At 41.4% G+C, this 14,976-nt stretch overlaps 1 protein-coding gene across 2 annotated transcripts in view; it reads right to left on the bottom strand.

Annotated features, from left to right (window-relative positions):
* Window positions 1-14,976, bottom strand: part of CACNA1C (calcium voltage-gated channel subunit alpha1 C) — a 493,329-nt gene that overhangs the window by 183,873 nt on the left and 294,480 nt on the right. For both annotated transcript variants that reach the window (XM_086610632.1, XM_086610633.1), the window contains exon 5: window positions 5,681-5,820. In XM_086610632.1, coding sequence (XP_086466758.1) covers window positions 5,681-5,820 — 140 coding nt within the window. The remainder of the gene's footprint in view (window positions 1-5,680; window positions 5,821-14,976) is intronic.

The following is a 14,976-nucleotide window of genomic DNA, read 5'->3' as shown; positions in this document are numbered from 1 at the left end:
TTTGGCAAGTTAAATGGGCATGAGTTAGCATGCGTAGGAATAATTGATTGCCCTTTCCAATAGTCAGGAATGATTTTCTTTTTTAATTGGATCATGCTTTATCGCCGAATTGGATGCTTCTTTTTGCCCTCCTCAAGCACAAAATGTTTAAAACAAGTTTTAAAATATTTAATAATGTAAAACGGAGATAGAAGAGTAATCAACAGAAAACTCAACACAAAGAGGCTACCTTGGTTCTATCCCTAGAAAGCTTTGTGATGCTTTGCCCTTGCCAAAGGAGATACTGGGTAATGGTTTCCAAGACACTAACACGATTAAGTTTGGGATACATGCCGATTTTGCACTTGTTTACTTATGTTTTCCTTTTCACACCTACATATTGATCTCAACACCACATTAAGATGGGTGCTCTAACACATGTGGAGGTTTTTTTTACAAGGAGACTCCTTTGGCACACACAGTAAAGTGAATTCAGCAATTGAACTAAAGTATGGACTACAGAAACTGTAACAGAAGAGTTGAATAGCGAAGTCTGGCCTGCGTATCAATGACAAAGTGCTTCTGTCTAATTTTTGGACGTGACTTACCACTAGGAAACCTAAATTATCCATGTACTCTTGAAAATATTCACCATTGATTTACAAGTTAATGCCAGGCTAAACAGACTGGGAGTGGATCATTTCTGCAGAAGCAGTACGACTTTAAAAAAAATTAGAAATTTAAAAAAAAAGCATTTGCTTAGTTATCCCTTTTAAATTTTATTTTGTTAAAAAAGCAGCTATCAGCACTAGGATGAGAGCTGTGGGAAGTATCTAATCTACTGCTCTGCCATGCACCTCACACAGTCACAACAAAAACTACTTCTCACTCCAAAAAAAGTTTTCAAGAGATGAACTCAAACTACTTTTGTTTGTTTTTGTTTAAATCAAATCAACCCCTTTTACACTGCTTGGAAATGCGTAAATAACAATACCAATTTTTGAATGTGCAATGGGAACCCTGAAGACATTAAGGTCAGTGTCTTTGAAAGCTGCTCCTGTGATCCTACATTTGTTTTTATGACATGGGTAAAAAACGTTTGTCTCATCTTTTAAGCAAAACGTCTATCTCCTTCCTTATATCAAGTGGTCTTGTGAATGTCCATAGAACCACACAAAATAAAAGTATCATCTGTTCTCTTAAAGATTATGAAATATTTATGTGTCCACAACAGTTATCCAGGTGTAGTCTTCAGGCTTTGTTGAATGAATGACCTCAAACCCTTTTGATTTTAGGAAGTACTAAAGTAATTCGGGATCTGGGACCGTTCAATCCTAACAGATTGTCAAAGACACCTTTGCTTGTCTGCCTGCTGGTGAATCGACTTTGCTTGCAGATGAACCTCTTCCTGCGCTGGACAGTCCCTCAAGTCTTCGTTGAGACGTTTTCTGGCAAGTCCCAGGAACTACGCATGGATGGGACTTGGATTCTCAGCTCTGAGGCTAACATCCTCTATCCATCTATCTGAAGCTTTCAGAAACCCACAATGAACCAGGTGTCTAGCACCAGTAGCCAATAAGAAATACAGAAGTAGAAGCCACTTCTAAAAGTGTTAAACCTTGAACTTTTGCATCAGTTTCTCCATCTGCAAAATGCAGACACTAACAATTTACTCTAGAGGGCAACTCATATGCTTTTCTCCTACTTCTAATCACACTTAGTGGAAACTATATTCTGAAACAGGTCTTTAAATGCTCAGGCTTAAAACCAAAAGATGTCCCTCTTAAATTGGATTATTTCCTGTGGATTAAGCCAGAGAGAAAAAAAATCCACGCAAACTCCTTTTGACTGAGAAAAAAAATTATTCCATGCTGCAAGCCAATCTCCTCACTTCCAAACCCCAATCCTGATGACTAAGATTTGCATGCAAAAATTCACCACATGCTTCATAAATTTGGTTTATAAGAATCATTGTGCTTTGTACTTTTTTTTTTTTTTAACAAATAGTGGCAGTTGGATCTGGACCTCAAGCCAAGCAGCAGATGTTGGGCTTTCCATGCAGAAGGTGGCTGCCAATGACCCACAGGATTCTCTCTTACTAATGTGATGCTGCTTCCATACACTTGGAGTCTGTTAAGTGAGAAGAAATTGTAGTGCATGTTACATTCCTGTAATTTTAGGGAAAACCTGTGCTTGCTGTCTCCTCACAGTGGAAAAGTCTACTACATTTTGGAAGGGGAAGGAAGCAAAAGGCATTTCTTTATGAACGGCAAAACATGGCAAGTGCAATGTTGGTAACGCACCCACCGGTGTTTGTGTCTCACGGATGAAACTTGAATGGGACGTCCTTGTCTCTAAACTGGAGAGACATGGCTTTGATGGATGGACCACTCAGTGGATAAAGAATTGGCTGGATGGTCGCACTCAAAGAGTTGGGGTCAACAGCTCAATGTCCAAGTGGAGACCAGCGACAAGTGGTGTTCCTCAGGGGTCAGTACTGGGACCAGTGCTGTTTAACATCTTTGTCGGCGACATGGACAGTGGGATCGAGTGCACCCTCAGCAAGTTTGCTGATGACACCAACTGTGTGGTGTTGTGGACATGCTGGAGGGAAGGGATGGCATCCAAAGGGACCTTGACAGGCTGGAGAGGTGGGCCTGTGAGAATCTCAAAGTTCAACAAGGCAAAGCGCAAGGTCCTGCACGTGGGTTGGGGCAATCCCAAGCACAAGTACAGGCTGGGTGGAGAACGGATTGAGAGCAGCCCTGAGGAGGACGACTTGGGAGTGCTGGCGGATGAGAAGCTCAACATGAGCTGGCAATGTGCGCTGGCAGCCCAGAAAGTCAACCATGTCCTGGGCTGCATCCAAAGCAGCGCGGGCAGCAGGTTGAGGGAGGGGTTTCTGCCCCTCTGCTCTGATGAGACCCTATCTGCAGTACTGCACTCAGCTCTGGAGTCCTCAACACAAGACAGACACGGAGCTGCTGGAGCAAGTCCAGAGGAGGGCCACAAAGATGATCTGAGGGCTGAAGCACCTCTGCTATGGAGACAGGCTGAGAGAGTTGGGGCCATTCAGCCTGGAGAAGAGAAGGCTCTGGGGTGATCTTATAGCAGCCTTCCAGTACCTGAAGGGGCTACAGGAAAGCTGGAGAGGGACTTTGGACAAGGGTGTGTAGTGATAAGACAAGGGGCAATGACTTTAAACTGAAAAAGGAGAGATTTGAATTAGATCTAAGGAAGAAATTTTACATTGAGGGTGGTGAGGCACTGGAACAGGTTGCCCAGAGAAGCTGTGGCTGCCCCATCCCTGGAAGTGTTCAAGGTCAGGCTGGATGAGGCTTTGAGCAACCTGGTGTAGTGGAGGGTGTCCCTGCCCATGGCAGGGGTGTTGGAACTGGATGATCTTTTAGGTCCCTTCCAACCCAAACCATTCTATGACTCTATGACTTCTAAACCTCTATACAAACTTATTATGTAATAATGTAATCCTGTAATGTACTATTTATGGTTGGCTGAGGCAATCTTATCTAAAAGGCTTCATAAGAAAAGTCATGCTTTAATACACAAGGATGTGATAACATCTATCTAGGCTAATCAACAGGCGTATGCACAATTAAAAAATGCCCAGTGAAGATCGAGGCTATATTAGCTACAGACCTCAGTAGGCTTCCTAAAAGCCACATCAGCCCCAGAGAAGCCTGGTTCAACAAGCATGTCCCTAGTCTGAATCATAAAGACTAATAGAGGATGTCTGTCAGGTCAAGTTGATGGTTTGCCTGCTTCACAGCAGACTGTCATTTCATTGTCTAGACCAAACATTTGTTAGCATGCACCAGGCTCTCTGGCTCTGTTCTGGTGCAAATGAAATACTTTTCTTGATGAGAAAACTCACAAATGGACTATTAGATAGTCTACACTGGGATCAACATCATATGTGCATATGGATATGAACTGTCAGATTTGGCTTCCTCTAGTCCTCTTAAGAACACTGGTTGAGAGACTTGAACAAAACCCCTTTGCCTTGGTGAACACGTGTTGTTCTCCAAAACAGCAAGAACTACAAGCACAGATAAGCTCAGCCTACGTCAGAACAACTCTCAGAACATGTCTCAGCGTAAGCAGCATCTCCCCAAGAACACCCCAGTTCACAGATGGGTGAACACAAGTAGAAAGCACCGAAAGCCTGAGATCAGAGGACTAGGAAAGAACAATAAACCATTATTTTACAGCCAGGAATTAGGTGGGTGCTGGCGCAGACTGAAGACCCCAGACAGAACATGCTTCATGAGGCAGACTTGGTCAGAAGCAGAGCTGCATTCTGCTGGGACTGAAGGTATTGCATGGTACACGATCATCTGCAAGAAACCACCGCTGCAGCAAACCCTAACAGATGTGGTGTGAACAGCAGATGTCAGTTCTGTGTCAGAGAGGAAGGTCCTTAGATGTCCAATAGACAGCATTTACTTATCATTGTTTCCTACTCACCCGCTGATGCCCAAACCAACCCCAAGTTGGGCATGAGCCAAGGCCTCGCAGCCAGGTTACCAAGCGTGGCTTTTTCTGAGACCAAACAGTAGCGCTGTCACTTGCCTCAGTATTTTTTGTTTTGATCAGTGCTTCACAGAGATTCTCATCTTTCATTTAAAAAAGTTTCTCCCCTTTATGGTTGTGGAGAAAACATGGCTCTAATAGAACCTCGTGGGTCAGAAAACAAGCCAAAGAAAAAGAACCTTAACACTTATTTTTTTTCCCCCCTAACAAATAAATCATGATTTTTAAGCTCTTCTCACAGTTTATGGTAACTTGACTCAAGGTTTTTGAATGACTAAGGTTAGAAGTACTTTAAGATATCCAACTAGCAAGCTCCCCAAATAAAAATAAACAAAGCTCTCTCCACAGCTATTCCGAAGATTAACTCCCTTCCTGCTAACTACATCTCTCATTGCCATAAGCATGAAAAACACCGACAGCTTTCAGCTAACCCCCTCTCCAAAAGGCCAACAGGTCTCATCGGTAACAAACTCTCAATGATACAATCCTCCCACACCATAATGTCCATATTGCACCTCCACAATGGAATTACCAGACTTCCAGTTCCTCATACCTTCATTGTAAATAAGACAATGGATGTTAGGCTTTCAAAAGTTGCTTGAGGACTTTCTCAGAGGCATTACACATAATTTAAGCAAATGAGACTAACAAAGAACATGACTGTGTCATTGCCCTGTGTCCTGTTGGTTCTAAATTGTTCCCAGCACTCTTGATCAGAACATCACACGCAAAGAAGAAAATTCAATTTTAATGAAAAAGCTCCTCTCCCTCCAAAATCAACACAAATGACCTATACAGCACTTCCATCAAGGGCAAGTGTTTATAATAACAATGCACTGTGACTTCACAATTATTTAAAGGATTTTTTGCTTGAAATCATGAAAGTCTTGGATCTCCCACTTTCCTTGTTTACAAAGGCTGCACAATCAGATGGGCATACCGTGAATCTTCCATTCCCCTTCAGCTCTGGTTTGGTCATCCTTTGACTAACATCACATTTATCACGAATACATTAATTTGAAAAAAAGGCCTCCCACACATACCAGAAATAATCTGCATCATGCTCCATCTCCAAAATTGTTACACGCATTACTCCTTCCCCATGCCCCACCACAGACAAATATAAAAGAAAAACAATGATGTTACTTACTAGGAACTCCAGACACCAGCCGTAACGGACGTAATACTCGGAAAGCCCGCAGTGCTTTAACATCGAATCCGGCACCTTTTCCTCCTATTGAATTCCCCCCATCTGCTTTGGTTGCTTGTTCTAAAATTGCACTAAAAAGCCTGCAAAAAGAAAGAGGAAACAATCTGTAGGCAGACAGCAAGGCTTGGGCTAAACAGAAACAGAGATCATCATCATCGTATCACCCAAAGTATCTCCCAGACCTGTGAAGACTGTCACACATCTCAGTCAACATTCACATATGGTGGAGGAGAGACAGACTCTTCCCATATGCAATAGCCTAATGGTGATGTCTATACCGTTTGCAAAACACCGGTTTCTGGAGCAGACGTAAACACGACGTGCTCCTCCTTCAACCTATGGTTGGAGGAACCTATCGTTCCTTGGAACCATAGGAACCTATGGTTCCAGGAGGAACCCTGATGATTCCTTGCAGCCAGCTCTAGGCTACCGCAGCGACCAGCCTGCCTGGGAGCAGGTGGAGGTGTGCTCCCTGTCCTGTGTGCCAGGGCACACTGGGTTCTTCCAAACAGCCATTCTGGCAATGCCTTGTGCCGAATTTTAAAGGGCCACCGAGAGCAGAGCACGTGGGTCAGATTTTAAAGGCAGCCTCCAGGCTGTGTTTACCAGGCAATCTGGACATACTCAGTGGGAGTCGAGTGGAAAGGTAAGAAAACACAGATTTTGGGATTTGCCCTTTCTGCTGCCAACATTTTGCTATCTTTATTAACCAACAACCCACCTTGAGGAGGAAAAAAATAATCATCATCACCATTAATCCAATCACTAATTATCTGTCACCCATTTTACAAGGAATTAAGATTCACCAAGGTCACTGCAGTTAGAACTTGGTGTAAAGCTCAGGGATCCTTCAAGGTGCAGATTTTTAAGTAAGGGAGTAGACTCAGATTCTGTGCTTGTACATCCATTTGTAAATCCCCTGATGCATTGGCCAGGGAAAGTGCAAAACTGTAGGAGTCATCTTATTAGAATGTTTTATTATACCAGTCTTAATGTTTCCTTGGCTAGTAGGAGTAGCTGCTTTGAGGAGAAGATGTCTCACTCAGAATGCATTTGAATAGGCAGAGCAAGGCAGAAAAGTCAATGTTCTTCTATGAAAGAGCTGAAAGCTCACCCTATGTGTTAGTAAGAACCCGATTTAATAAATTAGCTTTCAGGACGCAGCTTCCATTTTCCTGGTAAAATATTAGTAGCTTTGGGGGAGGACAGATTCTTCATGAATTTGCTAATGACATCACTTTCAGCCTTGAAGTCACCAGCTTGAACCCAGTCAAATTTGGTAGAGGTTAAAAGTTGTTCCAGTCTAAATGGATGTTTGACACTCTGGAGAAAATTCTTGCCGGTGAGTGGCAGAGACCCCTTGGCCCGTAGCGTGCCATGGAGGTACCACAGGTAACTTCAAAGAAGCTTCCTGAGATGCTAGAAACAGCCTAGTTGGAGTGGCACTAAATCCACACAAAACCGTGGATCAGGGGGAGTGCAAATGCAAAATTAGTTTCTTAAGCAGTTTAAAAAAAAAAATTTCATATAAAGAGTCTTATAAAACTTGTCAGCTGTGATGAGGAACTCCTAACTGGATCTATTCAAAGCTTCAACTTCGAGCACCACAGAGGGATTTAACAACTAGGTAACAAGCGTGGGAAAAGCTGTGTGTGGGGAGGTTGGATGCTGAGTTTGTAGGTGTTGCAGACTGAGAAGCAGGATGCAGAGAAGACAAAACCAGAGCCTATGAGAAATACTGCGTTGACTACAGGTATCACAGAGAGAGATAAACAAGGGCTGATGCAAAGAACATGAATTATTGGAACGTATGTATTTCTCGAGCTGCGTACACAAATTATACAGTTGCAATTTTCTGCTGGTCTTCATAATAGAAGCACTGTAGGTCAAATTTGGCCTAATGTATTTCCAGTAAGCTAGTGATTAAGCTTTAGAAATGTGCTCTACTTCTTATTCAAACATTCCTATCTTCCTAGTCAACGGAATTCCCACTCTAGATGATGAGTGACATACCTATACAACAGTCCCAGTCTCCTGGGATCCACTGGAGGTAAAAAAAAAATCACTGCAAAAAGTTTTTTTATGCTGTTTTTCAGCTCTCTTGCAATGCTGAAGACAAGAAATCTCAAGGAACCGTGAGTCAGCGATTGTGCAAAACTGAAGGTCTATTCTCTTGGACCTCGTTGTAACTGGCCCATGTTTTACCAAACCGCGGCTCTTGGCACCTGGCACCAAGGGCATTTCTTCTGCCATTCATGCAATGAGCAAACCATGGGCTGCTCTAGGATTCTGCCTCCTAAGAAAAAATTAATTCAGGAGGAGCAGAAACACAACTGGTAGGACAGCTCACTCCACTGGAGCTAGAACTTGTCTTGCCAGACTACTGCAGCTCCACTGCAAGCCACTTGTCCTGTTCGTGTGCTCCAGCATGGATGTGCTAAACATGTCTTGAGGTACCCACAGTCATGTGCCTGCTGTACTTCAGGAATAATTTGCAATAATTCCTGCTGCTCCTCATTTAAAAAGCTACATTTAAACCTGAATTGCATTACTCCTGCTAATTCTGCTTTAACGCATTGCCCCCATGCTTAGTGTCTCCCCCTGCACTAATCCTGCTTTTTACTGCTACAATTCAACTTTTTATTTCTCTCATTTATTTCACTCTCTTTCCCTTTTGTACTGGGGTCTAGACTGTGCCCAGTCTGGCCCACTGAACCTCTACTCCACTCTTCAAACCTGTAGTACACCTTGCCAATCCTACTTCACTGTCCCTACCACCCCACTACAACCATCACATGTTTTTTTGGCTGTAACTTGTTATGACCCAGAGGGGAGGAAATAAAAAATGTCTTTTTCAGAAACAGCACCAATGATAAGACATGGAAGGGAGGTAAGGCTTCTGACAGCCCACTCCATCATCCTCTACTAGGAAAAAAAACCCACAACACATACACAATTCGTAGTTTCTATGAGCTCCATAGGTTCTTTCTAGTTTTTCAGCTAATTGTTTTCCAATCCTAAGAGATGGATGGATGTTAAGCTACTGATAGAAAACATGAAGCACAAGTCTTTATGTTTCCATGGGAAAAATCTGCTTTTTGATGAAAATCTCTAGGAAAGGCTTACAGCAGGTATGGTGGAGCAAGGTGTGGTTCTTGCCTTCTCTTCCCAGTAGGTGAGTGAGCCGAAATGCACTCTCCGAGCATGGTGTGAGAGAGCACTGCTGACAGAGAAATCAAAGCTTGGAAGGTACAGAAACAGAACAGGGCTAATCTCTTGTGGCCAGTGAAAAGCTCACCATTTAAACAAAAAAATAAAATACAGAAATCAATCTTATTTCCTTCCAGCTAACTACTTTCTGCGAGCTTAAATTCATGCCCCAATTTCATTTGCATACAGTACATTTCACTGATGAAGCACAATTAATGGCATAGAATCATAGAATTTCTAGGTTGGAAAAAGACCTTAGAGATCATCCAGTTCAACCATCCCTAACCCCCCATTAAACCATGTCCCTAAGCAGTTCATCCACCCTTTTCTTAAACACATCCACGGATGGGGACTCAACCACCTCCCTGGGCAGCCTATTCCAGTGGCTGACAACCCTTGGCATCTTGATTTCTGAATTTCACTTGTGACATGACTACACTTAAACCAAATTCATTTGACAGACATGAACTATAAAGCAGAAAATAAACTCCTATCTCACACACGCATGTATGGACGCTATTTTTTTTGTTTTTAACGTTTCCTTGTGAAGTATGAAGCTGGCTTCTCTATTTTTCTTTCTTATATTTCTGTTTCGCATTTGACAAAAACATTTTAATATCAAAAAGGTTTTCACTTTGCTAGATGACCCCAACAGCAGCATGATAGGGCCGTAACCTGTTCTACAGCTCTTCATCTCTTCCTCTGTGGGGAGGTCATACTGATTTTTACAGGATAAAAAAAGAACTTGTCAAGGGCCTCCAGAATATAAAGAGAAAAAAGAGGGCTCGGTATTTCTAAGGCCAAAAAATCAGCAGAAAAACACTCAGCTGAAAGAATCCTTATAGGTATAAAGAAATAGTCAATTATCATGACTTTTTCACAGCATTTTACAGTCCACCTGTGATTTGCGAGTGTGAAAGTGTTTGAGTCTGTCCTTTGGAAAATCCCCACGGGTCTTCAAAAAGACATATACCGTGAGCACATTTTCCAGTCTGCTCTGTATTTCACATCCTTCCCAAATACCTTCCCAAGTAAGACTGCCTTTCAAACTACGACACTTTTTTTTTTTTTCTGGCAGAAGCTACGGGCCCTTGGAGAATGACCGTGCTTGGCAGACAAACCACAGCACTGCCAGGAAAGAGATATTCTTCTAACACAACATAGTCAAGCGAGTCTTCTCTCAAGAGAAATTTCCTCCAACAGTCTAATATTGAAGGACATCACTGTGATATCTGAAAGCTTTAATGTTATAGAATCATAGAATGGTTTAGGTTGGAATGGACCTCAAAGATCATCTAGTTCCAACCCTCCTGCCATGGGCAGGGACACCCTCCACTACACCAGGTTGCCCAAAGCCCCATCCAACCTGGCCTTGAAAGACGGTAGTTTCCCACTTCCAGGGATGGGGCAGCCACAACTTCTCTGGGCAACCCGTAACGTTTTCTGAAAGAAGAACAGTAGAACTGAAGGAAGCAGGAAACACTTTGGCTGATCATTAGTGTTTGTGGGTTGTGCCTCATTAGGCAGCTTCGGGGTGTGATCTCTACTCTTAGCTAATGTTCTTCACAGAGCCTCTGATGAAAAGACCCATACAGGCATTCTTCTTCAAAGCAGGGTTTAATGGTGCTGCTACAGCAGGGTCACAGGCTAGTGAGAGATAAGCTAGAATCAAGCTTTAAAAGACTCAGCTGATGAACAAGCAGATGTCCCACACTGCAAGAATGATAAGCTTACAGGTTACAAGCCCGCAGGTCTCAAGTGCGTTCTTTCTCCAGAAAACGTAGCAGTTGTGTAGCTGCTGCATATTCCTGTGGCCTTGTTGGAACCACTGACTCTAAAATCCCCTTTGGATGCCAGGGGACTTCTCCTCAGAAGGCAGGGAAAAGGACAGAGGCACTTTGTTGTAAAAAATTTTTTTATTAGAATTGTGACATCCATCTAGAATTTATGCATGGTCCTACACGCGTCCGTTTGCCTCTCACTGTATTGACGAGTATGTTTTAACATAAAGTTATGAAGACAGTCGTGCTTTATGTCTTCAAGATATAAATGGTAAACAGTGCATACTAAGTGGACTTAGAGACAAATAGAGGATTTAAAACCTGTCTTTTTTTTTCTCCTTTAACTCCCAACAGTACTTGAAGTACTTCCCACTAAGCCTTTCTGTTTTTCCCCATTACTTTTCTGTTTTTCCCATTACTTTTCTGTTTTTCCCCATTACTTTTCTGTTTTTCCCCATTACTTTTCTGTTTTTCCCATTACTTTTCTGTTTTTCCCCATTACTTTTCTGTTTTTCCCCATTACTTTCTGTTTTCCCCATTACTTTCTGTTTTTCCCCATTACTTTTCTGTTTTCCCCATTACTTTTCTGTTTTTCCCCATTACTTTTCTGTTTTTCCCCATTACTTTTCTGTTTTTCCCCATTACTTTTCTGTTTTTCCCCATTACTTTTCTGTTTTTCCCCATTACTTTTCTGTTTTTCCCCATTACTTTTCTGTTTTTCCCCATTACTTTTCTGTTTTTCCCCATTACTTTTCTGTTTTTCCCCATTACTTTTCTGTTTTTCCCCATTACTTTTCTGTTTTTCCCCATTACTTTTCTGTTTTTCCCCATTACTTTTCTGTTTTTCCCCATTACTTTTCTGTTTTTCCCCATTACTTTTCTGTTTTTCCCCATTACTTTTCTGTTTTTCCCCATTACTTTTCTGTTTTTCCCCATTACTTTTCTGTTTTTCCCCATTACTTTTCTGTTTTTCCCCATTACTTTTCTGTTTTTCCCCATTACTTTTCTGTTTTTCCCCATTACTTTTCTGTTTTTCCCCATTACTTTTCTGTTTTTCCCCATTACTTTTCTGTTTTTCCCCATTACTTTTCTGTTTTTCCCCATTACTTTTCTGTTTTTCCCCATTACTTTTCTGTTTTTCCCCATTACTTTTCTGTTTTCCCATTACTTTTCTGTTTTTCCCCATTACTTTTCTGTTTTTCCCCATTACTTTTCTGTTTTTCCCCATTACTTTTCTGTTTTTCCCCATTACTTTTCTGTTTTTCCCCATTACTTTTCTGTTTTTCCCCATTACTTTTCTGTTTTTCCCCATTACTTTTCTGTTTTTCCCCATTACTTTTCTGTTTTTCCCCATTACTTTTCTGTTTTTCCCCATTACTTTTCTGTTTTTCCCCATTACTTTTCTGTTTTTCCCCATTACTTTTCTGTTTTTTCCCCATTACTTTTCTGTTTTTCCCCATTACTTTTCTGTTTTCCCCATTACTTTTCTGTTTTTCCCCATTACTTTTCTGTTTTTCCCCATTACTTTTCTGTTTTTCCCCATTACTTTTCTGTTTTTCCCCATTACTTTTCTGTTTTTCCCCATTACTTTTCTGTTTTTCCCCATACTTTTCTGTTTTTCCCCATTACTTTTCTGTTTTTCCCCATTACTTTTCTGTTTTTCCCCATTACTTTTCTGTTTTTCCCCATTACTTTTCTGTTTTTCCCCATTACTTTTCTGTTTTTCCCCATTACTTTTCTGTTTTTCCCATTACTTTTTCTGTTTTTCCCCATTACTTTTCTGTTTTTCCCCATTACTTTTCTGTTTTTCCCCCATTACTTTTCTGTTTTTCCCCATTACTTTTCTGTTTTTCCCCATTACTTTTCTGTTTTTCCCCATTACTTTTCTGTTTTTTCCCCATTACTTTTCTGTTTTTCCCCATTACTTTTCTGTTTTTCCCCATTACTTTCTGTTTTTCCCCATTACTTTTCTGTTTTTCCCCATTACTTTTCTGTTTTTCCCCATTACTTTTCTGTTTTCCCCATTACTTTTCTGTTTTTCCCCATTACTTTTCTGTTTTCCCCCCTTACTTTTTCTGTTTTTCCCCATTACTTTCTGTTTTTTCCCCATTACTTTTCTGTTTTCCCCATACTTTTCTGTTTTTCCCCATTACTTTTCTGTTTTTCCCCATTACTTTTCTGTTTTTCCCCATTACTTTTCTGTTTTTCCCCATTACTTTTCTGTTTTTCCCATTACTTTTCTGTTTTTCCCCATTACTTTTCTGTTTTTCCCCATTACTTTTCTGTTTTTCCCCATTACTTTTCTGTTTTTCCCCATTACTTTTCTGTTTTTCCCCATACTTTCTGTTTTTCCCCATACTTTTCTGTTTTTCCCCATTACTTTTCTGTTTTTCCCATTACTTTTCTGTTTTTCCCCATTACTTTTCTGTTTTTCCCCATTACTTTTCTGTTTTTCCCCATTACTTTTCTGTTTTTCCCCATTACTTTTCTGTTTTTCCCCATTATTTTTCTATTAACCATAATTAAAAATGAAGATGATTCCTAAGGCAAAACAAGCACAAATGGCAATTACCACAGCCATTTCAGGGCTTGATGCTTCCAGTACAAGTCCAACACCATCCTTTGCCCCACAGACCAAATAAATCCCTCTGCCTAGTGCTACAGCTGTGTCCAAATTACTCAGCTTTCTCCAACAGCTCCCTCAATATGCAGAAAAAGGCACCACAAGGAAGTGTTGTTACCAGCACTTGCTTTCTTCTTCCTCTCTCTCTCTTTAAAATTTATTTTAAACCTTTGCCATGGGACTTCCTCCCTGAGGAAACATTCAAACATGCCGAAGTTTAAACATAATGTCATTGAGGGGTTTCAGACAGCCCCTAGGAAAAGAAGACGGGGCAGAACAGGAACAGATGGTATTGCCACGTAGACTTTGCAGAGGGGTTGTGGAGAGAAAAAGCAGCACACCAGCCCTGGCTGTGGTACTGTACCAGTGAGTTGGAGCAGATAAACATCAGAGGAACCCATCTGGCCTTGAAGTGGAATCTGTCACTTGAGATTGTTGCTGTTTAACAGAGACCTTGGGGTCTTGGCCATGTTTATTATACTTGTGTAATCCCTCCCCAGTTACATTTTTTTTCTTCATCTAGTGACTGAGAGCTGCTGGAGGCAAGAGCAGACAGAAGAGCTGCAGCTTCTGTCATTGGCAAGGGAATTAATTTCAGTCTGAATATCATCTTGCTGATTAACTGCTCTAGTAGGAAAATTGAAAAGGACTGTACTTAAACTAGATATAATGCTGCCCTGTGATTTCTGGAGCCCTGCTCTTTCGCATTCCAATGGAAGAAGAAGAGATAATGTGTCCTCTCTTAAAAAAGTCTCTTTCTCATAAAAATGAAAAGGGAATAATCATATTCACAGGACTTTTGTTCTCCAATCTTTCTTCTACTTAAGCAGCAATTCCCAAGCAGGTGAGATATCTGAGGGCATTCAAAGGCAGAACCAGGGACAGAATTGGACACCAATTCCAGGGGAGGGGTTGGGGATTTTCCAGTTAATAATTTGCTGTAGGATCCTGTGGCTGTGAGTAGGAACAAAGGAGAAAGAAAATTATGCACTGCCATAGGGAGAAGTGTTATACACACGTGGAGGCAGAGAGGTCTTGGGACTAAGAATAGGTTCCAGCTTGTCCTCCGTCCCCCTCACTGGGAATTCTCCTTCCACCCACTTTTCCCTATGATGATGGGAAGTGGGAGGGATTGGGTAGCACACAGCAGTTTGCTGACATAATCTTTTGGGGCCACCACAAAAATGGCCAAGAAGTTAGATGGACTTTGGTTTGGGACAGAAATGATGAGGGTGTTTTGATGTCTGAGAGTGTCCCTTTTGATGTTTTCACTAGGAGCTGATGCTGGGTTTCCTTCATAAAAAGGTGAAAAGACTGCAAGATTTTGTGGGCGATGAAACTCTAACAATGGAGTGGTAGAAGGATGGGACAAATTACTCAGATGAAGAAACACTTGTTCCCTTTGTCTTCAGGGGTGGTTTACTCTTCACCTCATCCCTTCAACAATCACAATTCAAACCCCTTGCTTATCTCTTACCCTTAGGGTAGCAAAAGCAGAAGGTGTTTTATTTTGCTTTTGTTTGAATAAATTAAATGCCAAGCTTGAAAAACACAGAGCAATAAGGGGATTAGAAAGGTTGCAGCTCAAAGTGGTAATTTGATATACAATAGTAAAATTAGTC

Source organism: Tauraco erythrolophus, chromosome 4 (assembly GCF_009769465.1).
Source record: "Tauraco erythrolophus isolate bTauEry1 chromosome 4, bTauEry1.pri, whole genome shotgun sequence".
NCBI classification, from domain to species: Eukaryota; Metazoa; Chordata; class Aves; order Musophagiformes; family Musophagidae; genus Tauraco; species Tauraco erythrolophus.
The sequence above is the reverse complement of the archived record's forward strand: the minus strand, read 5'-3'. Positions and strand labels throughout refer to the sequence as shown.